The sequence below is a fragment of the Peromyscus leucopus genome, chromosome 13 (genome assembly GCF_004664715.2).
Source record: "Peromyscus leucopus breed LL Stock chromosome 13, UCI_PerLeu_2.1, whole genome shotgun sequence".
NCBI lineage: Eukaryota > Metazoa > Chordata > Mammalia > Rodentia > Cricetidae > Peromyscus > Peromyscus leucopus.
The window spans coordinates 2,201,885-2,228,677 of record NC_051074.1 but is presented as its reverse complement, the minus strand read 5'-3'; the positions used below and the strand labels follow the sequence as shown (position 1 = coordinate 2,228,677).

Genomic DNA, 26,793 nt, shown 5'->3' with positions numbered 1-26,793 from the left:
AAGGCCAAGAGAGCAAGAGACCACGTGTCCAAAATGGCTGAGTTAATTTATAGGATCAGAAGCTGGTGGAAGAGAAGTGAGGCCCGGCCCCTTGGAAGGAGAGGTTTAGTGTAGGGGACGAGGTGAGAAGTGTTGGGAGGATCCACATGTACTGGGTGAGATTTGTCCCAGGTTTCTTTGAGACATTAAAGATTTCTTTTTATTTAATAAAAAAATCCAGAGGAGAGAATGGTCTCCCAGGTGGCCTGTGGTATGCTGTGCTGTGTGGTCAGAATAAACCACAGCAGAGAGCAGAAGTTCTGAGCTCAGACTCTGATGTCCTGGAGTGGAGACAAGCCAGCTTTATGTTTCACCCAGCTCACTGCTCAGTACTGAGCTCCAGGCTTCTGTAAGAATCATTTCCTTCCTTCCTTTCTTCCTTTCTTCCTTCCTTCCTTCCTTCCTTCCTTCCTTCCTTCCTTCCTTCCTTCCTTCCTTCCTTCCTCCCTCCCTCCCTCCCTCCCTCCCTCCCTCCCTCCCTTCTTTCCTTCCTTCCTCCCTTCCTTCCTTCTTTTTTTTTGTTGTTGTTTTGTTTTCATTTGTTTGTTTGTTTCTGAGACAGAATTTCTCTGTGTAGCTTTGGCTGCCCTGGAACTCACTCTGTAGAGCAAGCTGGCCTCAAACACACAGAGATCCTCCTGCTTCTGCCTCCAGTGCTGGGATTAAAGGTGTACCATACGCCACCACTACCTGGTTTACTTTCTGGATTCAGAACAGTTGTGATCACAGAGCTGAGGAGATGACCCAGATGACTCAGTGACTTTGATTGAGAATCCATGGGTTTTTTTGTTTTTGTTTTTTTTTAAAGCTAGTGATGGAGGCATGCACTTGTAACCCCAGTGCTGGGAGGTGGAGACAGACAGTTAGTTCCCTGGGGCTCACTGACCAGCCAGCCCACCCTGCTTGATGAGCTCTAGGCCAGTGAGAGACTCAGTCTCATAAATTACCTGTAGTACACACACACACACACACACACACACACACACAACACACACACACAGAGAGAGACAGAGAGAGAGAGAGAGACAGAGAGAGACAAAGACAGAGACAAAGAAACAAAGAGAGCCCGAGAGACTGAGACAGAGACAGACAGAGAGACAGAGATAGGTGGAGACAGAGACAGAGAGAATGTGGATGCTCAGATCCTCACTACAGAAATGTGACTAAGCGGACAATGTCAATTGGGGAACCAAGAAAGAAGAAAATTCTAGAAAGAAGAAACTAGAAAAAATTTGCAGAGTTCTGAAATGCCAGGGCAAGCAGGTCCCTACCCTTGGAACCCACGTGACCTCTGGGTTATTATTTCATCTCATCACCTAAGCCTGAAGCTGAGGAAATTCTCACATCACACTTTGCTTTTACTTGTTCTGTTGGGGTCTGCTGTGGCTTTTGTGTCCTGGTCAATATGTTTTGACAGCTTTGCGTTCCTCTGGGGGTGATTATGGGAGTGTGAAATAAAGATGGCGACCCTTCCACTTCTATTTCCTGATGGCCACTGGGAATAGGGCCAGGCAACTCTTCCACCTAGAAATCCACACAATATTTACTGAGGAAAAAAACTGAGCTTCTATGAAACATTAAAGACCTTTACTATGTGAAACCATTAACTTCTTTGGATTCATCCATTACAGCAGTTAGTCACCTGATCAATTTAGAAGTTAAAGCAGGAATTACCTAAAATTAAAAGCAAAATTGTATTGTGCTTTGAATAGGCCCTAGAAGAGTGAATCTCTTGTTGAACACACAGTTCATTAACGGCCTTGAAGAATCCTCATTTTTTCTTACCTCTTCTCTTGTTTGTTATTCTGGATGTGTGAGGTTCCCTAGAATCCAAAGGCTCTGTAAGATAAAAGTAAGAAAAACCATTATTTGTACGCAAAGTCAAGTTCTGTGGTCTTAGGACAGTCTGAAAGAATTCTCCTCTTCTACCAAACCTGTTCTGGACACCCTGTGTTGTAAGACTGGGATCTACCCCGCGTTGCTCTCTAATTCTTCGTGGGGCATCTGTACATGGATCTTGAGCACTACAAGCTCTAGTTTTCTCAAGTATAAATGAGCAATAACCTAGTTACCACGCCTCCCTGCTAAGTTCTGTGATGACCAGGTACTACTTTCTTCATTAAAATCCTATAAAAAAAAAAAAAAACCTTAACATATGCCAACATCTTAACCATAACACAGACAGGGATATCTGGAGTTGCTCTTTAGTGTATTAATAGATACGATCTCATGGAGTAAAGAGAGTCCTTTTACTAGTGTATTTCTTGCTATATTTCATTTTATCTCTCAGTTGGGCTTGTCCAGATAAGCCATTCTGTGGTGAGTTTTGGTTTCCCAATCAGACCAGAGAAAAAAGTACAAAAAATGGTGCCCTAGAGTTGCTGAATCAAGGCTTATGGAGAATGCTTGGATTATAATTCAAGACATTACAATTCAATTCCAGATGTCGCATTTCTAATCATCTTAACTGGTGCAATCCAGTGCCATGAGCAAGTGGATTCTCAGGCCCCCTTCCATCATTTGATTCTAACATGTCATGGGTATTGATCACTGATTCTTTGGAATACCCTGGTTGTGAGCAAGAAACCAATTTAGCAGAAAATTCCCTAATAAGAAATTTTAGAGATACCCTGAAACCTTTTAAAAAGCCTGGCCTCCATCCAGACCACATGGGTCTGCCTTTCTAAATTACGAAACAGTAGGATAGTGAAACTCCATTTTGATCCCCAAGGCAGATGCAAGTTACCAGCCAAGTGTCACCTGACATTACTTGGCCCTTTCTTTCCTAAGACTTCGACTTCTTACCCCTCCTACTCATCTTTCTGAATTCTCATCATCTCTGCTTTTGTGTTTCTTGTAGGAAAACCTTGAAAGTCTTATGTTGAAAAGCCTGAGGCATATGAGCATGAGGACCTGGGTAAGGAGCTGAGCATGGTGACTCACACCTGTAACTCCAGAGCTAGAGAGAGGGGCTGAGGATCTCTGAGGCTCGCTGGCCAGATGGTGTAGCCTAATCAGGGAGTTCTAGCCCCCCATGAGAAACTCTCTCTAAAAAAAAAACAAGGTAAATGTCTCTTTAAGAGCAACATCTGGTACTGACCACTGGCCTCTACAAGTACATACGCACATGAATGTACACACACACACACACACACACACACACACACACACTTGCGCCTGTTTTGGTCATGTTAACAATGGATGACTATATTTACTAATAGGATCCATTGATTGACAAGCTTAATACCCAAAACCATATGCAATGATTTCCCTGCATTTCTCAAAAGAATCAAGTAGAGGTTGGGGATTTAGCTCAGTGGTAGAGAGCTTGCCTAGCAAGCCCAAGGCCCTGGGTTCAGTCCTCAGCTCTGGAAAAAAAAAAAAGAGTCAAGTAAAATTCAATGCACGGAACAGGTCCCAAGGATTTGTTGTACAGAACAGACTCAGAACAAAACCCATCATAAAACAGTGGCTTGACATTAAGATGCCCACAGCCTGTCTTGCTCTCTGGGCTTCCTTACTTGACTGGCAGATGACTGAGGTGGATTCTTCTTCTGAGTTGTTTCCATCATCAGAATCGTCGCTGCTGAGGACTGTACAAAGGAAAGAAAATTCCCTTAAGTATCTTAGTGTAGTTGGACTTTCTTTGGACCTCCAGCTCCCAAATAATGACACAGAGACTTATTAATTATGGTCTTAGATTAGGCTTGTTGCCAACTAGCTCTTAAAACTTAAATTAACCCATTTATATTAATCTTCATTCTGCCACGTGACTCGTTACCTCTCCTCAGTCAGCACATCTAACTTCTGCATCTGGCTGGCAAATCCCCACCTCTCAGATTCTTCCCAGAGTCTCTGCCTGAAGTCCTGCCTATCCTCTCCTGCCTAGCTATTGGTCATTCAGCTCTTTATTAAACCAATCAGAAGGTGCCTTAGGCAGGTGAGGTAAAACAGTGACATCTTCACACAGTGTGATCAAATATCCCACAACATCTTCGGGCTGACAGCAGTGCACATGGTAGGGAACACCTGAGTGTGAACACGAGGAAGACCTGAACAGCTAACTCAAGGTTGTACCCCATTCTTTGCAAGGCTGTTAACTCAAGGTGGGACAAATAACTGACCCAATTGTCACAGAGGTGGTCCCTCCCAGCACCTGACATGCATCTTGTCTGCACCCTCATTCTGGTTCTCACTTCCTCACATCCTCACCTGCCTCTTTTCTTTACTCCTATTTTACTCTTTTTTTTTTTAAAAAAAGATTTATTTATTTATTATGTATACAGTATTCTGTCTGCATGTGTGCCTGCAGGCCAGAAGAGGGCACCAGATCTCATTACAGATAGTTGTGAGTCACCATGTGGGTGCTGGGAATTGAACTCAGGACCTCTGGAACAGCAGTCAGTGCTCTTAACCTCTGAGCCGTCTCTCCAGCCTGTTGCATGAATCTTAAAAGTTGTTATTAATAAAATCAAACCCGAGGCAAGTTATTGGGGTCCATGCTGGTAGATCAGAGAGACAGAGCAAGCCACAGCTATCTCACCTTGCCGGATCCTCAACTGGTTTTGTCTCCTCAGACTGGACGCCTCTGAGTCCTCATCTCGATGGCTCTCAGCTGAACTGCTGCTCGAAAGCCTGAAGCTTAACCAGCCAAATGCCTAACCAGCCAAAATGCTTAACCAGCCAAAACCTTCTAGCCAAATGCCTCTAGTTTCTGGTCCTCACGCCTTATATATCTTTCTTCTTTCTACCACCACTCCCTGGGATTAAAGGCTGGCTTTCTGGGATTAAAGGCGTGTCACCATGCTTGGCTGTTTCCAATGTGGCCTTGAACTCACAGAGATCCAGAGGGATTTCTATCTCTGGAATGCTAGGATTAAAGGTGTGAGTGCCACCATTTTCTAGCCTTTGTATCTAGTGGCTGTCTGTTCTCTGACCCCAGATAAATTTATTAGAATACACAATATTTTGAGGGACACAATACCCCCACATCTCCTCTCTTTTTGTCTAAATTAAAAAAGCTTATAACTAATACAAGAAAAACTATCCAATAAGCATATACAATATATACAGCCAAAAATTACATTAATGATGTCTAGTCCATTAACATGACAGATTCATATGAAAACTCCATTATATATATTAACAATGTCCAGTCCAGTAACATCTGATAAACTCAGACCAAAAAATTTTCATTACTTATCTTATTTAAAACAAGTAGTTCCTTTTTAAAAGTAGATTCCATAATCTCCCTTTTTATCTTATCATATCCATATTCTCTTTTTTCTTTTCATAATACATTCAGTAGTCTACCTTTTGTCATTTTTATATCTTCCCCTTTTTCTTCAGTGTAGATTCAATGATCTACCTATTTATCCTATTATTTCTTTACCTTTTTTCTCAGAGTAGATTCAATGATCTACCTCATATCTTATTCTCTTTTTCTTTTTGATTTCTAGGGGTGAAGATATCTTTAGGGAATCTTGAAAAGAAAATTTTTGGGTTAATCATCAAGTCCTGTATCATTTGTCCAGTCTCTGGATAATAGGAAAGTTCAGGGCTTGTTTCAAGTCTTTGTTCAAGTAGTCTGTCAGGCTGGATCATCTCAGTTAGTCCTCTCAAAATTGTTCTGACCAGTTTGTAGTCCAAAGTCGATTTTTCCATGGTGTTAATCGGCTTAATGGCTTTATCATAGTCCATGTGGAATCATCGTTGTAGGATCCTGTCATTTTTTTTTTTGAAGATTTCAAAGTCACTGTTAGACATGGTCATGGTTTCCTGCAGACTTTTTTTTTTTTTTTTGCCTCCTCTGTGATTTGGAGCAATCATAGTCTGATAAATGTCTGTCTCTCGGAACCATGAACATTCTTCCCTAGAACAGAAAATCTTCACAACAATTTCTCCCCACCATTTGTCTTGCCAAACTTTTCCAAACTGACCTTTGCCGATGCTTTCTTGTAACACGATGGTCCTGGCAATTCTTCTCTGAACCAGCAGCAGTAAACCCTTCGTCCCTGGTAGCAGCATCATTGCAGTCACCAACATGATGAGAAGGAGCTGGCAACGTGGAGCAGTAGCCACTGCTTCCATGGTCCCACCACTGTTTGTGGTTCAGTCCGGGCCAAAGCTTTTCCCAAGCCTCCTAGGCCGGCCTCAAACTCGGGATCTTCCTGCCTCTGTCTCCTTCAGCAAATCCAACCAGCGTGCGCCACCACAACCGCCTGAGTGTAGCTTGGGTCTGAGCTGGGGCTCACAAGGCCACAGGCAAACAGCTTTTTCATGAATTCGTAACACGAACGTTGGGCGCCAGATATTGCATGAATCTTAAAAGTTGTTATTAATAAAATCAAACCCGAGGCAAGTTATTGGGGTCCATGCTGGTAGATCAGAGAGACAGAGCAAGCCACAGCTATCTCACCTTGCCGGATCCTCAACTGGTTTTGTCTCCTCAGACTGGACGCCTCTGAGTCCTCATCTCGATGGCTCTCAGCTGAACTGCTGCTCGAAAGCCTGAAGCTTAACCAGCCAAATGCCTAACCAGCCAAAATGCTTAACCAGCCAAAACCTTCTAGCCAAATGCCTCTAGTTTCTGGTCCTCACGCCTTATATATCTTTCTTCTTTCTACCACCACTCCCTGGGATTAAAGGCTGGCTTTCTGGGATTAAAGGCGTGTCACCATGCTTGGCTGTTTCCAATGTGGCCTTGAACTCACAGAGATCCAGAGGGATTTCTATCTCTGGAATGCTAGGATTAAAGGTGTGAGTGCCACCATTTTCTAGCCTTTGTATCTAGTGGCTGTCTGTTCTCTGACCCCAGATAAATTTATTAGAATACACAATATTTTGAGGGACACAATACCCCCACACCAGCCCCCTCCTATTTTACTCTTTAGCTTTCTCCTTGGCTCTGTCCATCACTCCTGTTCATCTGTATTCAGTGCTGGACCTCTCCATACCTCTGTCTTGGCATGTTTCCCTGTTCATCTCTTCTCATACATATTTTGGTTCCCTGTTTTTATCCTCTCTTCTCCTTAACTCCTACTGCCTCCTCTCCCCACACACCTACCTTCTCTTTCTTTAGAAAAAAAACTTTCAACATTTATTAAACTCCATTTCTGCCTTTAATTTTTTCAAGTTCCTTCTGCTAAGCTGAAGGTTGGCTTTGGTGGGCCTCCTTCCCTTCCTGCCTCCGCCTGGCTATCTGATTGCCCCGAAGGACCCTGACGACACATCGAAGCTTGGGAGCCTGTGACAATTATTCCAGTCATCCTTACCTATGATCTCAGATGCCTGATTGTGGTTGGTCCTTGCTTGGGTCTGTTGTTCACCATCCAAGGAAAATGATGAATTTTCCTTCTTTATATCTACCAGATGCACAGAACAGGGCTGTGTTTGGCTTCCATGGCTGAGTAGCACTGCTCCTGGGCCAAATTACAATGGATAAATTACAGCTTTGACTTGGAAGTACTACTCCCATTGAGGCTTCTGGTAACTGTCATGCCTACCTATGGCCTGCCCCTGAGGTGGGCCTGAGATGGGAGCCTTTAAGACCAAAGATCCGGATGTGCCGGCTCTCTTGGTTCCAGGTAATCCTGGATGTTGGATGGAAGACCGAGCAGAGTTCTCCAGAGAACACCACTGGACTGCACTTCACCTCTCCCAGACCTTGTAACCTATCCCTTTATTTGTTGTAAGTGAAACCCCCAAATGAACATCCCTTTTAACTATGTGGAGTTGCTTTAATACTTCCACCAATACATCCTTACCTATGATCTCAGATGCCTGGTTGTGGTTGGTCCTTGCTTGGGTCTGTTGTTTACCATCCAAGGAAAATGATGAATTTTCCTTTTTTATATCTAGACACACACTGGGCTGTGTTTGGCTTCCACGGCTGAGTAGCACTGCTCCTGGGCCAAATTACAGTGAATAAATTATTTTCAGGGACTGAGGAGACAGCTGAGGCTGTAAAATGTAAAGATACCTAAGGTGGCATCCATTTGCAACTCCAGCACTCAGGAGATAGAGACAGGTGGATCCCAGGGCGTCACTGGCCAGACAGCCTGTCTAGCCTAGTTAGTCAGCAAGGTCCAGCTGGTGGATAGTAACTGCAAAGCACAGCACAACCAGAGGTTGACCTCTGGCCTCTGCACACACATGCACATGCAGAGCAGTATACATGTGTATACACACAAACACACACATATACACACAAAGAATTTCCATTGAACTCCCTAGAATTCATTTTGAATGCAATGAATGACCCTCTCCCTGTAATCCCACTCCCACTCTGCTCTCCTTCCCTTCTACCCACAGAATCTTTGGATAGATAGTTGGTTTTGATATTTTAAAGATAAAAAAAATAACTCAGCAAGGCAGTGCACACCTGCAATCCCAGCACTTGGAAGGCTAAGAACATTAAGTTCAAGGGCAGCCTGGGCTACACAGCAAGACCTTGTTTCCAAAGAACGAATGAAGAAAAAATTGAAATTTTAGCTGCAGTATAACATTCATCTATAAAAGTGGGTTTTAAATGATTGTAAAGAGAAACTATCACTTGGAAACAAAAATCATATGACTGACGCTCTGGGGCCTCTGGTTGACATGTTCTACTGTCCCCAAGGTCATTCTCAAAGTCAACCACCATCTCCAGTTTCAAGACCTAGATTAATTTTGCTACTTATATAACTAATATAAAAGAAATCATAACCATGTTATCTTTTCTCTGTTCTCAAAGAAGCCAAACACTGCCAGATTTATATACGTACATATGTGTGTGTATATATAAGTAATATGCATTTATTAATATGTTTGTGAGAGTCTTCTATATTATTATTTTTGTTGTTCTAGATATATGCAGACTAAGCCAGGCAGCAGTTGCACACGCCTTTAATCCCAGCGGTTGGGAGGCAGAGGCAGGTGGATCTCTGAGTTTGAGGTCAGCCTGGTCTACAAAGCAAGTTCCAGGACAGCCAGCCAGGGATACACAGAGAAACCCTGTCTCAAAAAACAAAAGACAAGAAACAATAAACAAACAAATAAACAAATAAGAAATGTGCCGGCTCACTCTGCTTCAATTATTTAGTTTTTAAGAAAAGTGCTGCTAGGAGCAGTCTTTCTTATGTGTATTTTGAGTCACTTGTTTTGAGACAGGGTTGCATGTAGCCCAGGCTTGCCTCAAACTATGTAGCTTGAGGAAGAACTAGAACGCCTGATCTTCTATCTCTCCTCCTCCTCCTGAATTCTGGGACTGAGGTATATCTTTTACGCCCAGCCTTTCCTCTGTCTTCTGACAGAGATTTGAAGGGAGGGGCAAAGCCAAACAAAAGCCTTTGCTCTAGTGTAAGTGAGTGTGACAGGGTCCCACATGGGGTGACTGGGCCAGGCATGCACACACGGGGCAGGCATGCACACACGGGGCAGGCATGCACACACAGGGGCAGGCATGCACACACAGGGGCAGGCATACACACACAGGGGCAGGCTGAGCACACACAGGGCCAGGCATGCACACACAGAGGCAGGCTGAGCACACACAGGGACAGGCTGAGCACACAGGGGCAGACTGATCACACAGGGGCAGGCATGCACACACAGGGGCAGGCATGCACACACAGGGGCAGGCATGCACACACAGGGGCAGGCATGCACACAGGGGCAGGCATGCACACAGGGGCAGGCATGCACACACAAGGCCAGGCATGCACACACAGGGGCAGGCATGCCCACACAGGGGCAGGCATGCACACACAGGGGCAGGCATGCACACAGGGGCAGGCATGAACACACAGGGCCAGGCATGCGCACACAGGGGCAGGCATGCACACAGGGGCAGGCATGCACACACAGGGGCAGGCATGCACACAGGGGCAGGTATGCACACACAGGGGCAGGCATGCACACACAGGGGCAGACTGATCACACAGGGGCAGGCATGCACACACAGGGGCAGGCATGCACACACAGGGGCAGGCATGCACACACAGGGGCAGGCATGCACACACAGGGGCAGACATGCACACACAGGGGCAGGCATACACACACAGGGGCAGGCTGAGCACACACAGGGCCAGGCATGCACACACAGAGGCAGGCTGAGCACACACAGGGACAGGCTGAGCACACAGGGGCAGGCTGAGCACACAGGGGCAGGCATGCACACACAGGGCCAGGCATGCACACACAGGGGCAGGCTGAGCACACAGGGGCAGGCATGAACACACAGGGGCAGGCATGCACACACAGGGGCAGGCATGCACACACAGGGGCAGGCTGAGCACACACAGGGGCAGGCTGAGCACACAGGGGCAGGCTGAGCACACAGGGGCAGGCATGCACACACAGGGCCAGGCATGCACACACAGGGGCAGGCTGAGCACACAGGGGCAGGCATGCACACACAGGGGCAGACATGCACACACAGGGGCAGGCATGCACACACAGGGGCAGGCTGAGCACACACAGGGCCAGGCATGCACACACAGAGGCAGGCTGAGCACACACAGGGGCAGGCTGAGCACACAGGGGCAGGCTGAGCACACAGGGGCAGGCATGCACACACAGGGGCAGGCTGAGCACACACAGGGGCAGGCTGAGCACACACAGGGGCAGGCTGGAGATGGGTGGAAGCTGTAATTAAAGCTGTGTCAAATAAGGTGAGAGAAGCTTTAAGTCACTGAGTTGGGGGGCATCTGTTATATCATTGAGCAGAAGATGCCAAAACAACCTCTACATAGAGACATTCTACGGGTCTTTGGAAGGTCTCCAAGGCACTTGGAAAAATGAGGCAGGAGGGCAGGCCTGGGCCAGAGATGCATTTTTAGGAAGCAGCAGATCTGATACAGTGATTAAGCACAAGAAAAGAGAAGCCTCTTGCAATCTGAGGGGATTTCAGGGTCATTATGCCACAGGGACATCCTACCGTTATCAGTGGAAGTGAACGTCAGTTTCCCCCATTTTCATGGCCCATTCTGCCAGCTTTCCAGATCTCAGTCTCTGTGCCTTGCCTATCTCCCCTACGTCTCTGCTTTTCTATTTTTCTGCTCATACTTTGCTTCCTCTGTATTTTTTACATTGATTGGTTGATTGATTATACATTTACTTATTTAGCACGTGGGCACGTAGCACGTGTGTGGTGGTCAGAAAACAGCTGTAGGGTGACTTCTCTCTTTTCACCAAGTGGGCCTGGAGCTCAAACTCAGGTCTTCAGTGACTACCTCACTGGCCCCCTCTGTATTTTAAAAGTCACTTTATTTCAGGGCCAGGACCAAGGTGAGGCAGAGGTAGTACTTTGAGCATTCGACTAAGGAGGTGAAGAGTAGAGAGACAGAGACAGAGAGAGAGATCCTCCTCATCACACTCTCTGCCCTGGGGAGTCTCCCCCACACTAGTGTCTGCTCTGTTGCCCCCTCCTGGATGTCTCAGGTCATCCTTCTCCTTTATGTTTCTCTCCAGCTCCCCAGCATCACCAATGTCCTCTGATCAGCACTGCCAGGCTTGTATCAGAAGGGCTTCCCTGGGCTTCCTTCCTTGACACACTGATCGGAAATGTCCTACAGGCTTTCTGTTTCCCGTGAACTTCTAAGAAGAACGGGACTAGTCATTTCATCAACCAACATGGGAATGCTTGGGCTCCGTGCAATTCTAAAATGGCCTGCCCATCCACCATTGCTAGTTATTCTTCTCTAGCATGAGGAGGGGCTAAGGACACAGTGGACATAAAACTTCAGCCAGGAAGAAGTTCAAGACGTCCATTATACAACATAGTAAGACTAACAATATAGTGAGTTCTTAAGGAAACGCTGAGGTCATACATTTAAAGTATTCTTACCAAAAAAGTGTATGTGAGGTAATATACATACCTTGATGTAGCCATTTCACAGTGAATATTTAAAACAGCATGCTGCCTCTGAGGTGTGTGTGTGTGTGTGTGTGTGTGTGTGTGTGTGTGTGTGTGTGGTGCTGGGATTGAACTAAGGACCTCACACATGCTAGACAAGTATTCCACCAGCTGTACTCCCAGCCCCAAACATACATAATACTTCTTCAATAGTCAGTTTTGAAAATGGTTAAGATCTTTTTAAACAATCAAAAGAAAATTCTACCAAACACATACAGACCATCTGAAAAGCAAAGCCAGGAAGGTAAGCTATAATTACTTTCTTCGTTCCGGGGCAATGGGCTGTGAGGCTCCAGGTGTGGGTGTCTGTCGTTCAGCTTTAGTTCACAGGACTCTGAAGGTAGAAAGGCCACAGGTGAGATCCCACAGAGCCTTGCTCTTTCCCAGTTTCCATCTTTACCCCCCACCCTGCTTCTCATCTCCTGTTCCTACTTCTAGCCCCATCTGCACATATGGCCGCCCCATCCCGGAAGGCATTTGTGCTTTGTGACTCCCTGGCCAACCCCACTGACTCCTGCTTTTTAGCCTCTCTTTTTCCCAGTAAGGCTTTTCCAACTTCCCCCTCCAGGTCTCAACAGTGCATCAAGTTTCATCTTTGCCTTTTGCTGGCTAAGTAGTTTTCTTCTTGTACCAGAGACCAACCCATTCCTCTGCTCCCCTTCATGCTCATATTCAGTCCATCTTACCCTCTGGCTCAGAGCCTGAGCCTTGCACTCTGGCTGCTTGGTGCCTCTCCAGCCCATCAGGATCGTCACCAGTGGTCTTTCCTCTCACTCCGTTAATCTGTACTGTTTCATCGAGGTCTTCAACTAAACTGAAAACTAAAACAGATTTTGTTTCATAACCATTTTATTTGCCCATTGCATCAGGATCCAATAGGAAAAGAGAAATCCCTCTAAGGCTCTGAAGACAGACAGACAGACAGAGAGGATTGAGAACTGGGGGAGGGACTGAAGGAGCAGGTAATGACAGGGAGATTAGGTACTCAGAATCTGGAGCAGGGTTGGCCTGCATGAGGGACGTGGAGCCACAGAGGGTGGTGGTGGAACATTTACTGCCAAACTGGGCCCCAAAATAGGGATGGAGGAATCCCTGGCTTTGCTGTTCTCTATAAGCTTTTACAGATGCCGCTCTTGTCAGGAATACTGTAGGAAGCTGGCTAGAGAGGAACTTGTCAAGGAAGAAAGCAGGGTCCTGAGGCCAGAGGACATGGTCAGAGGCAAGCATGAGCTGGGGAAGGAATGAGTCTCAGAGAAAACAAATTCAGGATTGATGTTCTCTCTTCCCCTGCAGGGAACCTGCCTGGCCCATGGTGGAGTCTGTCTGGCCAGCCCACTCTACTCCAACAACCTCAACAGTATGTGAACAAATAATATGATTTGCAGTACAGCTTTATGTTTTTCATTTAATATTTTCTACAGAAAGTTAAGTTGCAGAGAAAAAATAGTTGAAAAATTAATTACAGAAGCCTTAACATGGGATGTGGATCTGGGTGCAAACTTTGTTACAATCCGTAGTGGTTAGATCCCAGGCCTTTTGGGATCCTGGGCATGTTTACAGCTCTAGCCTTGTTTGTGTATATCACAGTCAATGTCTCTGCTGGGTCAGACTATTGGACATGTACATTGATGTCTAAGTGTTCACCTGTGACCCATCTAGATGTTGGTTCATATTTCTGTATATTCATCCATCCCTGTCACTGGCATCATTAGGGTGCCATTTCCAGATAGGGTTTCTCCAGACCACAGACTCACAAAGAACTCACCTATTTCTCCTGCATCCGTCCTCCCCACTGGGTCCCTTTCTACTGTTTAGCATTAACAATCCCACCCATTCACTGCTTCTCATCCTCACACTCTGCACCTGCAGAGGAACAATTAAGAATACAGACTCTTGTATATTGCTGTTTTCAAATGTTAAAATTTTTTGAATGAAAGATTTTAAGATGCATAACAATTATTTCAAAAGTCACTCTGGAAAGATTTTTTTTCCCGAGTTTGTGTGTGTGTGTGTGTGTGTGTGTGTGTGTGTGTGTGTGTGTGTTGGGCAGTTGGTGTCTGGAGAGCTGTCACAGTGCTTAAGAGCACTTACTGCTCATCTAGAGGACCTGGGTATGGTTTCTAGAATCCATATGGAGGTGTACAACTCTTTATAATTCCAGTTCTGGCCTCTGAGGGCACCAGGGACACACATGGTACATATACATAAATGCAGACAACATGTACACACATAAAACAAAAATAAATAAACCTTTGAAAGCATTTAAAAATATTGTATTAATATTAAGAAATCTCTTCTTAAATGACACATCCCCTCTGAAAGTCACATAGTAACACTTCCAAAGTGCCAGGGATGTGTTTCCAAAGACGAGTCATGGAATAAAGAAATAAACATTATTGCGTTATACCATTGTCAATCTGGAAGCCGGAGGATTGATGGTTCTCAGTTTGATTTCCCTGGATGAGTGTGGTATTTCTTCTATCATTATTTCTCCAGCCTGAGGAATAATTGATTTCATCGTGAGTATCCATGTTAGATATCCAGAGAGAAGAAAATCCCCATTTAATGCAATGTGAGAAGCTTAGATTCTGGAAGCAGGTACAAATGACACTGGTCAGTGAATCAGTAACAACAAGAAATGCACACAACAGAGATGGAGTACCAAACTCCAGTGTGAATGCTTCTCATGATGTCACTGACATCCATCTGGAGCATGTACCACTGTCACATCCCACCATATAGGAGATGACACCAGGGTCCAGAGAGGCTAGATAACCTGTCTAGGGTCACAGAGACAGAATTTCAACCCAGACATTCCTAATCTGCCAGGATCTTAAAGCACAATTGAATACAAATACTTAGTTAGGTGAAAGATTGGATCCCATGAAAAGAAATGTGTCTTCTGAAAAATGGGATGATACATCATTATTTTAAAGTTATTGAGAAGAAAAATGCAAGAATACCTGTATCAATTTAGCAGACAAGAAAATTATTATAATCAATGCCTCAAATTTAGAATATTCTAAATAAGTAATAGTTTAAACAATTATTAAATTAAGGAAGGTCAAGGATTAATTCAAACATCAAAGGGAGCCAGGCCATTGTAGTGCATGCCTTTTTAGTCCCAACACTCAGGAGGTAGAGGCAGGTGGGTCTCTGAGTTTTAGCCCAGTGTGGTCTACAGAGCAAATTCCAGGACAGCTAGACTTACACAGAGAAACCCTGTCTCAAAAAAATCCAATAAACAAGTAGATGGATAGACAGACAGACAGATAGATAGATAATAAATAAATAAATAATCAAAGTTTTTTTTCAGTGATCTATCTTGTCTAGAGAGGGACTCTCAACCTGTTACCCTGGTGATGGCAAGTGGAGGTATCATTGGGAGGTTCAGTTGTGCCATGATCTTATGAGCTGAACCTGAAGGGGAAAATTCATTGCCTTACAGAAGGAATGTGTTCATTGCACCTCTGTAACCACCCACTGGACATAAGATCAGAGCATGTAGGCTATATCTAGTCAGTCAAGCAAGGCACAGACAGACAGACAACTGTAAATTCAGGAATATGGGCAAAACATTCAGAGGATGAAATCTTTCTAGGTAACCCAGAGTCCAAGACCCTAATATTTAAACCCTGAACTTGGAGAAACTACAAATGCAGATAATGTTGTGGGCATCAGAAACACAAGGAAAGAGAAACCCACATGTGTGCTGTGTGGGGTAGCTTTTTTTTTTTGTGTGTGTGTGTGTGTGTCAAGGAAACAAGATCATCTAAGAAGAGGGACTTTCAATTGAGAAAAATTCCTCCCTCTGATTGGCTTGTAGGCAAGTCTGTGGGTGCATTTTCTTGATTAATGATTGACATGGGAGGGCCCAGGCCACTGTGGGTGGTGTCACCCTTTTATAGGTGATCTTTGGATATATAAGAAAGCAGGCTGAGCAAGCCACAAGGAGCAAGCCAGTAAGCAGCATTCCTCCATGGACTCTGCTTCGGTTCCTGCCTCCTATTTCCTCTCATGATGTCCCTTCATGGTGGGCTATAAAGTGTAAGCTAAATTAAACTTTTTCCTCCCCAAATTGTCTTAGGTCATGGTGTTTCATCACATCAACAGAAAATAAAGTAGGTCACAAAGGATGAGACAGCAACATTTATAGAGTCAATAAGAACAGACCATCAGATGAGGAGGAGGCGGCGGGTGACAAGGTCAGGCTTTCTTCAGAACAGCTGTCACCAGGTCCTAAGGAGCAAAAATTAGATGTTTATTTCAGGAGTTGAAGCAGGATATTCTGTTCTGTCTCTATGATGCAAAAGATGAAGGGCCCCTTGAAGCATCAATCCAGAGCCCATCTGGAGATGACAACCCCACCCCGCCTGATTCTTGATGTTAGACTCAGTCATGAGAGTAGGTTGTAAGAGTCAGCTCTGACTGAGTAAAGTTCTGCCTGGGCCACTCTAGCAGTGGGTGGTTGACCCATCTTCATATCCTTGCCTAAAGGATGCCTGCACGTGTCCCCACAACTTCCTTGCTCAGTGGCCTTACCTGAGATTCTAGTGGTCTTTGGACTATATCTCCTTTCACAAAACAGCCTCCCCTTCTGTATCTGATGGCTAATCTCTGCTGGCCTTCTCATGAGGACTCACTAACAACTTGCCTCCATTTCCTCCCATTCTTGCTATTCCTTCCTGTATTTTCTCCCCCCCCCACCTTTGTCTCATGTTTTCCAACAGATTATCAGTACATGGTCAAGAACATAGACTCTGCCTCCTGGTGTACCTGGATTCTTGCTTGTTCATTTGACCCCATGAACACAGGGTCTCTCTCAATTTTAGCTTCCTCACCTATAAACTGGGCATCTAAATGATACCAACAATTGATACCAGCTAGGGTAGATACTAACAAGAGTAGATGCTAACCAAAGCAAGAAACTAACAACATGGCTCCTTTTGCCATTGTCCTTGATTCTTTCTGCTCTCTTTATCTCCTTCCCTCTTCCATTCTTTGTCTCTCAAAGAATCTGTGTGCTCTTCCCACACCTCTACCACCTCTGATGTGTGTCTTCCTCTATATACCTTTCTTCTGGAATATTTTTTTGCTCTCAACAACATTTCTCATGTTTGAATCCATCTAGTATGACACTGTGACATACTAAGAAATGCTAGTTTTGGTCTTCACCTCCTGTTTCTGTCCAGTGCTCCCAAATCCTGGTTGAGTTCCCAAGTCCCAAGTGATAAATGGGAGAAGAGAGTCAATACACCGCTGTCATAGCCAGCCTTCTTCAGTAACACCGCAGTGTGCATTAAAGAGGTAAGGTTTGGAAAACCCTTAGGAATGAGGGCTGGTTGCCAGGGGAACAAAACATGATGACAGCATTGGAATGCTGACCCTCTAAGGTGAGAAGAGATAGAAGTTGACTTGATGACATGGCTAATGATTTTTATCGATCATGCCTGTATGATGGAACTTTTATTAAAAATCCTAAGTGACTCTGATCAGAGAGATTTGGGGTTGACAAACTCCATAGTGGTAGAAGGGTGGAATCCAGGGGTGTGAAGAGAGTGTTGTGTTCTCTCCCCATTATTCCTTGGGGTGTCTGCCTCCCATGTGGTTATTGTTTGTGTGGAGAACAGAGGACGAGCTTGGGTGACATTCCTCAGGTGACATTGACCTCTTTTTCTAGAGATAGAGTCTCTCACTGGTCTAGACCTCATTGATTTGCCTGGCCAGTGATCTCAAGGGATCTTTCCGATCTTCCGTGGTACCAGGATAACAGCCTCTGCCCCTGTGTCTGACCTGTTTTTTACTCCATCTTAGGGGACCAAGTCAGACCCTTGTGCTTGTATGCACTTGACCAACTGAGTCTTCTCCCCACATTCCCTCACCCAAGCTGGCTATTTTTGAGCTATAACTTTTCTAATAAATTGTGAGCTAATGTTTCCTTGACTTTCATGAGCTATGCTAACACGTTCTGTAGCCTGAGAGGGCACAGTAGCCTCTGATTTATGTCCAGTTGAACAGAAGCATGGGTCACACCTGGAACTTGTAACTAGCATCTGAAGTGGGTGGCTGGCTTGTGGCACTGAGGCCTTTGTCTGAATTGATTACATCATAAGACACCCTGCTGGTGTCTGGAGAGTTGGTTGGTGTGGGGAAAACTCACCCACCATAAATCCTATGTGGGAGACCAGTGCATGTGAGGGCTGACACAAAATAGGAACATTCCCTTAAAAAGCATTCACTCTTTGATGCTACCATGGGCCCTACTGCTTCAAATTTCATGGCTCCATATTGGTCATCTCCTTCAGGGGCTTTTATAAATCACAATCATTTCAGAGTAGTTAGTCTGTTTTAGTCTGGCTCACAGACACTGGGCTCAGGTTCCTTTGTCATGGGTATCAGGCTGACCTTCAGTTGTCAAGGTTGCTCTGCCAGGATCCTACATCCCATTACAAGCTGCTCAGTTTGGATCTCAAGTGCCCCCTTCTTCCAGGATTCATGTAACAGAAGTCTGCCCTTCAGAATGGCACTAATAGGTGTGAGTGGTGCCTTGAATAGGCAGAGCCTGGTGGAAGGAATTAGATCACTGCAGGTGTATCCTTGAAGGACCACAGGCACATCCTCTCTCTCCTTGCTTCCAGGTCACCATGAAGCAAACAGCTTTGCCCCCCTCGATCCCCTGCTTTGATGCTGTGCCCCACCACAGGTCTTAAGTAGTGAGGTCAAACCATCCGGGCTGAAGTATCTAAAATCATGACCCCAAATCAATTGACTTCCCAGGTATCTGTTTTGGTTTTGATAGAGTTTTACTATGCAAAATTGCTGGCCTCAAACTCACAATCCTCCTACCTCAGAGTTTTGAGTGTCCTGCTTCTCCGGAATTATTTGTCCCAGGACAGAAAAGCTAACACCAGGCTTACACCAACTCCCCCCATGCATTCTGTTTCTTCCCCGAGTCACACTCTGCTAATGATCCCCTTCATTGCCTATTCTCTGCAGCAAGAAGAAACTTTCTCCAGTTGTAATTACCTTGTTCAAGACATAGCTGGGAATTCGGGTACCCTCTATCACTTCCATGGAAACACAATTTTTTCTGTGAGACTGAAGTGGGAGGGAGAGGGAAGAAGAGGAGGAAGCCATTAGAGATCTCCAGCAGGGATAAGGAACAGCATTTCCAAATTACACATTTAGGAATTCCAATCCTTCAATCACCCTAAGTTTAATCGGTCCCACATGACAAAGTTCATCCATCATGTTCTGGGAGAGAGAAGACTCCCACAAGGGAGACTTTATGCTTTCCATACAGAAAGGAGACACCCAAGGTCAAGAATAAAAACGTAGAAGACACACTATAAACTGTGTTCCTCTTCCAGTGCTCAGAGGGCAGGGAAGGTATATGTCCAAACAGAAGAAAACAGAAGCAAAACATGGCTTCCAGGCTGTCACAAGTATAATAAGAAAGAGGGAGCTTTCCTGGATACAAGGCTGGAATCTGGCACATACCAGAGGGAAGCTTTATGATGGGCAGGCTTTAAAGATGGACCAGATGGGGTTGAAGAACTGGCTCACACATTGTTGATTTCTATGAGCATGTGATACTAAATTAAGATGGATCCTGCAACCCAGAGCTGAGCTGTCACTCAAGATGGGTGGTAGTCACCAGCGGGACCGTTACGTATATCATTATAAGGGCTCCACTGTAGAGAGACAGCAGTGATCCGCTAGTGGGACTCAGTGCTTCCTGTCCTATTCTTCCTGTCCTGATGCTGGTGGGGCTCTCATGGTCCTGTTGGTCTAAATACTCAGTCTAGCAGACCTCAGATATAAGTTTTGTGATGATGCATAACATGTTAGTTTTTTAAACTAGTAAGTACATCTCTGATTTCATTGGGCAATACGTGATACATGGTAGATGCTTAATATATGGTTGTTGAGGATGGGAAGAAAGGACGATGATCTCAAAGGGTGATGCCAAACCCAATTACCATTTTCAAAACTTCTGGCAATTAATTCCAAATCAGGGTATGCCTTCATGTTTTCTTCACTGAACAGTACCCTCAGAACCTCTAGGTCAAATTTCTTCTCCAGTACGTCCAGGGCTCTGTAGACCACTTTTTTTACAGGGACCCGGTTCATACAGGAATCTGTAAAATCCTTAAATGATATTAAATGGAGAAAATTGAAGTGCAGGCTTCCAAGTCACAGAAGAACCCTAGGAAACAATTACAGTTAGTGTACCTCCATCCCTACCTACATAGCCTCTAATAAAAAGCTTTATATGTGCATGACTACCTCATGAAACAATAAATATTTTCTCTTAGAAAATACTCACTAGTGACTTTGTGTTCCCACCGTCATTTTATGACATGTAATAAGGACCGCTTTTTGTAAGGGTTAACAAAGGCGAGATGACTCAGTGGGTCATAGGCACTTGCCACCAATCCTGATGGTCTGTGTTCAGTCACTGGGATTCAGATGGTGAAAGGGGAGAACCAACTGGTCATAAGCTGTGCTCTGATTTGCACCTATGCACAGCAGTAGGCTCATACATATATGCCCATACACTAGAAACACACACACACACACACACACACACACACACACACACACACACACCACTCACAAGTAAATAAATAATAAATGCAATATTTTTTAAGTATGGAGGTGCTGGAGAGATGGTTCATGGTTGAGCATATTTGCTGTTCTTGCAGAGAATCCTAGTTCTGTTCCTAGCACCCACAGGATAACTCACAAACACCGGTAACATCACTTCCAAGGGATTTGGTGCTCTTTTCTGGCCAATATGGGCACCAGGCAAACAAGTGGTTTGCACACATACATATAGGCAAAATACTTGTACACAGACATAAAAATAGATGCATTCTTTTTTTCTTTTTCTTTTTTTTTTTTTTTCCGAGACAGGGTTTCTTTGTGTAGTTTTGGTGCCTGTCCTGGATCTTGCTCTGTAGGCCATGCTGGCCTCGAACTCACAGAGATTCACTTGGCTCTGCCTCCCGTGTGTTAGGATTAAAGGTGTGCACCACCACTGTCCAGCAAATAGATGCATTCAAAAAAGAAAAAAAAATAAAGGTGAACTCTCTTGGTAGATGGTCAATCTGTTCTGTGAACTGGAAAACTCCTCTCTTCCCAGTAGTACTGATTGGCCTGTAGGAAATCAGATGTCTGTTCCCTGTGACTCTAAACTCTACGGATGGCAGCATATTAATAAGGCAAAAAACAAAACAAAACAAAAAACCAAAACAAACAAACAAAAACCTAGAGAGGCGGAAAGATGGCTCAGTGGTTGAGTTCACTTGCAGCTCTTGCTGAGGTCCTGGTTTTGATTCCCAGCATCCTCATGGTGGTTCACGACCATCTGTAACTCCAGTCCCAGGGGATCTGGTGACCTCTCTTCTGACCTCCAAAGGCACCACGGACATACGTGGTGCACATATATACACAAACACAAAACACTCATACACACAAAATGAAAATAAAGACATTTTACAGACTTGTTCTAAAAAGACACTCTGTAGGGATTAATGTTCTATATCTAGGGTTTTAAAATAAACATTTTTTTTTTGAGACAGGGTTTCTTTGCAGCTTTGGAGTCTGTCCTGGAACTCACTCTGTAGACCAGGCTGGCCTTGAACTCACAGACATCCACCTATCTCTGCCTCCCAAGTGTTGGGATTAAAGGAGTCCACCACCACTGCTCTGCTAAAAAAATAGACATTTATTAACTTAAAATGTGCTCACTGAAATATCTCTAAGTCAGTTCAGTGATAATTCAACAGGAAATGAAAGTCCGTTTTGATTTTTAGTTTGTTTATTTGTTTTAAATTTAGTTTACTTTTTAATTGCATGAATTACATGGTGTAAAATGCATAAGACTCTGAAAGTCTATGGAGAACCCCTGTTCTGATCTGGCTTATCTTCAACAATACTCACCCTGATTCCAGAAGGGACCATAGAACACCTTTCCCTCAGACAGAAGCAGGACCATATCCTGAGGCCTCTGCTTCTCCTCTCCCTTAATACCTGGAGAGAACACTTCCAGAAATAATGACATGATAAGTATCACTCACGGGAAACCCAGATTTTAAACCTGAGTGCAGAATTCTGATTCATAATTGATGTGTTTATTATTGTGACTATATCTATACCCACTCCTATGAAAACATTGTCAATAATCCTTTGTCAAATATTAAGTTCAGGGGCTAGAGAGATGCCTAAGATGGTAAGAATGCATGTAGCTCTTATGGAGGATCCAAGTTGAATCTCAGCACTCACATCAGATGGCTCACAACTGCCTGTAACTCCAGTTCCAAGGAATCTGGAACTCTTTTCTGAACACTGTCGGCACCAGCACCTATGTGAACACACACACACACACACACACACACACACACACACACACAAGCACATGCACCCATGTAACAAATGACATCTTTCTGTAAAAATTAAGTGCAACCTTGAAAACCTGCCAGTCATCCAGTTTTGTTCCAAGATATCAAAGTGTAACTTCATCTGGAGCTTGTTTACCAGGTAAAGACGTAACAAACTTCACTTACATCATACATTTTCTCGGTGATGAGCTCGGTGTCACGGAGGATCTCAAAAAAAGGAAATGGCGTTTTTATTGCAATAGAAATCTTCACTCTATGTGCTTTGAAGTGCTTAAAGAAATTCCCTGGGTCCTGCTGTTCTGTGGACATCCTGGAGGGGGAGGAAATACCATGGGAAAATGATCATCAGGACTATTAGATTACATGCTTCTGGAAAATATAGTTTTTATATATGAAAGAAAGACTGTAAAGAACTAACCTACATAGATATGTGGTCTTGAGTTAACCCCAACATAAAATGAGTTAACTCCAATAAATTGGCAAGCTCTGTGTAAAGTGAGAGAGACCCTGCCCCATTATATATGAGAGAGATTGATGGAGGAAGACTCTGAGCATCAACCTCTGACTTCCACACACATGTGCACACACATACATGTGCATCTGCACACATAAGCCCTCACACATGTGATCATTTGCACATACATGCATTATACTACACATCTACACACTTACAAAAAATAAAGTTAAGCATAATGTTATTATGATTCAAAATATCCACTATTAGCTCTTTTCATACAGGAGAAAGGGAATATTCTCACCAACTTATATGCAAATATTTCTGGTGGCATTATTGATAGCCAAAAGATAGGGAACAGTAAAAATAGCCTTTAGTTGGAGGGTAGAAAAATAAAAATGGACAATCCATACAATGAAATATTATTTCTCAATAAATAGGAGCAAAATGCTAATACATTCTGCAACGTGAATAAATCTCAAAGATATATTTTCTTAACAAAAGAAGCCAAACACAGAAGGCCACACAATGTATAGTTCCATTTCTATGAAGTGCCCAGAGATGTAATCTATAGAGACAGACGTATAAGTGGTTGCGTGGACTAAGGAGACCAAGAATGGACTGCACACATCCGTGAAGGGCTCTTCTGGGGATGGGTAAGCCAAAGTTCCAAACCTGGACTGTGGTGCTGGTTGCATGGCTCTGTGAAGTGTCATTGGATTGTATATTCAAATGGGTAAACTTTATTGCAAATAAATTATACTCCAAACACTGTCAAAAAATGAAAATGGATATCCGAAAAGATGAGCAGCTTGATAAAGGTGTCGGGCTGCATTTTTCCTCTGGAGTGGGAAAAGGTAGATACTGTGAACGACAAACACACATTGTGTCCTGGTTGGTTTGGGTTTTTAAAAGTTGTTTGTTTGTTTTGTCAACTTTTCACAAGCTAAAGTTATTTGAAAAGAAGAACCTTAATTGAAAAAAGAATGCCTCCATCTGTATTGCCTATAAGCAAGTCTGTGGAGCATTTTCTTGATTGGTGATTGATGTGGGAGGGTCCAGTTCACCATGGGATTGTCTCCCCTGGACAGGTGGTCCTGGGGTATTTAAGAAAGCAAACTGATCCAGCCAGGAAGCAGTGCTAATCCATAGTTTCTGCTTCAGTTCCTCCCTTTAGGTTCCTGACTTCCTTTGATGATGGACTGTGATATGGATGTGTAAGCCAAAAAAACCCTTTCCACACCAGATTGGTTTTGGTCATGGTGTTTTATCAATGCAATAGAAACCCTAAACAAGACACTGTATGATTGGATGTTTCCACGGTCTGAACAGGAATGTCAGGAGGTGACAGATAGCCCTTAGGTTAAAAGACATCTTGCTGATGTCAGGATGTCTATGACTTTAATCCCCACACAGAAGAACTGACCAGCAACTATCCTCACATACACAATAACTGAAGGATGAGACTGAACCTTACCCATGGGCCACAAAACCCACATCAGAAGGGCAAGAGAAACAGTTCCACTTTGACTGCATTGCCCCTTCCTCAGGCTGGAACAGGCCTTAGCAAGATGGTGACCCTGAATCTAAGGTTTCTCTCTAGTAGGGAAACAGAGGCAAATGGGAACATACAGCTCCCGAGAACGCCATCTGTTTTGCTCAGTGAGGAACACTGAATGACTCAGCAGTGGACCACTGAAAAACAAAGAATGGGGCAGGGATGTGAGCTGGGGATGGAGCTGTCTCCTCTATCAGTGGCACCCATGGGAGAGCCCAGTCAGCTGCTCTCATCTGCAGTGCTAGGCTTCTGCCTCCGTCTGTCCAGGGATCACGCTGACCAGCCTTTCCTAGCCAGCATTCCAGTGTGGCCCCAGAGCCAGCCTACTCCCCAGGACAATATATTGGCTCTGCCTCACTGGCAGAGCACAGCCTTGGCTCCACCCATCTTAGCAGCCCAATACCTGGCTCAGAGCCTAGCCTATGGCCTCACCTAGGCCAACAGCCACCCTGGCAGCCTGCCTAACTTCAGAGCATAGCTTCTAGCCCTGACAGACTAAGGGTCCCAAACAGTGTCTCTGTCCAGGCTCAGAAGAAGCCAGCCTGTGTCACAGACACAATATGTAACCAAACTGACACTTTCCTAACTGCGGAGAATGGCTTTGGTACTCATGGCTAAGGAAAGTAAACTGTCAACTTGTCTGTCCTCTGAGCCTAGTTTATAAAATCCATGGACAGGAGACCAACCCAGAAACCCTTCCACAAACGTCAGGCATTTCACGTCACCCCACTTGGATAAAGCAAAACAAGAAAGCTTCAACATTTGCACATGGGTAAATGGGCTACATCACATTAATAGAAGGCAAAAAGTAAACTGTATCACATCAACAGATGCCGAAAAGGCATTGGGCGAAACTCAGCATGCTCTCATGATAAAAGATAAACCTCTCAAAAATTCAGCCTAAAAGAACTGTACCTCAGTATAATAAAGATCATATATGAGGAAGCCATAATACTATTCTCAGGAGCAAAAAGCTGAGAGCTTTTTCCCTTTGAGGTCAGGGACAAGGAAAGGGACAAGAAAAGGGTGTCACTCTCAAATTCTCTCTTTATACTATACTGGAAGGAAGGAGAGAAGAAGAAAGGGAAGGAGGGAGGGAGAATAAGTAAAACTGTTTGAAAATCACATTATTATTTATAGAAAATCCTAAATTTTATACACACACATTAGTACTAATTAATAGATTCAGTAAAATCACAGGATACAAAAATCAACATATGCCAGGCAGTGGTGGTGCACGCCTTTAATCCCAGCACTCGGGAGGCAGATCCAGGCAGATCTCTGAGTTTGAGACCAGTCTGATCTACAGAGCAAGATCCAGGACGACCAGGGCTACACAGAGAAACCCTGTCTTGAAAAGAATAACAACAAAATCAACATACAAGATGATATATTTTGAAATGAAATTAAAAAATTCCTTTTCTTTTAAGAGAGACAGAGAGAGACTAACTCACTATGTAGCCCACATTAGCCTGTTATCTACTCTGTAGACTAGGATGGTCTCAGACTGATAGAACCCCCTGTCAGCCTCTCAAGTGCTGGGATTGCAGGCAGGAACCACCACTTTCAAATTTAAACAGTTTACATCATGTTCTGTTGTTGTAAGTGTTGTAAGATCTTCATTTGTGCCGATGACTGCAAGATGAATTGCTAAATGGTCTTATTAATAAAAAAAACCCTGGAGCCAGATATTGGGGTGAACGCTGAAAGATCAGAGGAATATAACAAGCCACAGCCAACCTCACCTCGCCATTCCTCAGCTGATCCTGTTTTTTCAGACTGAATGCCTCTGAGTCTGCACCTGAATGAATCTCAGCTGAACTGCTTAAAAGCCTTCTAGGAAATCCTCAGTCCAAGAGCCTCTGAGTCCTTACTCTAAAGGGCCTTAGTTGAACTGCTTAAAAGGTCTAGTTCTTGGTCCTCACACCTATACGTTTCTGTTCCTGCCATTACTTCCTGGAATTAAAGGTGTGTGTCTTTCCCAAGCAAGACATGAGATCTCAGATCCTGGGATTAAAGGCAAATGTTCTGCCCAAGCAAAGACATGAGATCTCAAGTGCTGGGATTAAAGGTGTGTGCCACTATGCCTGGCTCTGTTCCTAGTGTGGCCTTGAACTCACAGAGACTGGGATGGATCTCTGCCTCTGGAATGCTAGGATTAAAGGCATGTGCCACCACTGTCTGGCCTTTTATGTCTAATCTAGTGGCTGTTCTGTTCTCTGACCCCAGGTAAGTTTTATTAGGGTACACAATATATTGGGGTACATAATATATTAACCACAGATGACTTCTAGAGGATGGCAAAAGTGTTTTTTGTTTTGTTTTGTTTTTATAAGTTTAGCTGAAAAATTTACACCTCCAAAGTAAATAAAAATAATTTTACAAGCATTGGGAAAAAGCATGTCAGAGAGCTGTCTCAGGAAGTTCAGAGGCACCGCAA

General features: G+C 44.2%; 1 protein-coding gene across 8 annotated transcripts in view; it reads right to left on the bottom strand.

Annotated features, from left to right (window-relative positions):
• Window positions 1-26,793, bottom strand: part of LOC114697861 (nuclear autoantigen Sp-100-like) — a 68,927-nt gene that overhangs the window by 35,091 nt on the left and 7,043 nt on the right. For 6 of the 8 annotated variants that reach the window (XR_005092613.1, XM_028876197.2, XM_028876201.2 and 3 more), the window contains exons 2-12: window positions 22,507-22,651; window positions 19,918-20,086; window positions 18,962-19,033; window positions 16,109-16,174; window positions 14,343-14,432; window positions 12,622-12,756; window positions 12,195-12,269; window positions 7,806-7,946; window positions 7,314-7,460; window positions 3,561-3,632; window positions 1,825-1,878 (exon numbers count right to left, since the gene is read on the bottom strand). Coding sequence is in view for 7 of the 8 variants with exons in the window: in XM_028876197.2 (XP_028732030.1) it covers window positions 1,825-1,878; window positions 3,561-3,632; window positions 7,314-7,460; window positions 7,806-7,946; window positions 12,195-12,269; window positions 12,622-12,756; window positions 14,343-14,432; window positions 16,109-16,174; window positions 18,962-19,033; window positions 19,918-20,086; window positions 22,507-22,650 (1,165 nt within the window). In the remaining variant the exon portion in view is untranslated. The remainder of the gene's footprint in view (window positions 1-1,824; window positions 1,879-3,560; window positions 3,633-7,313; window positions 7,461-7,805; window positions 7,947-12,194; window positions 12,270-12,621; window positions 12,757-14,342; window positions 14,433-16,108; window positions 16,175-18,961; window positions 19,034-19,917; window positions 20,087-22,506; window positions 22,652-26,793) is intronic. The other 2 variants (XM_037210037.1, XM_028876205.2) reach the window with 2 other exon arrangements.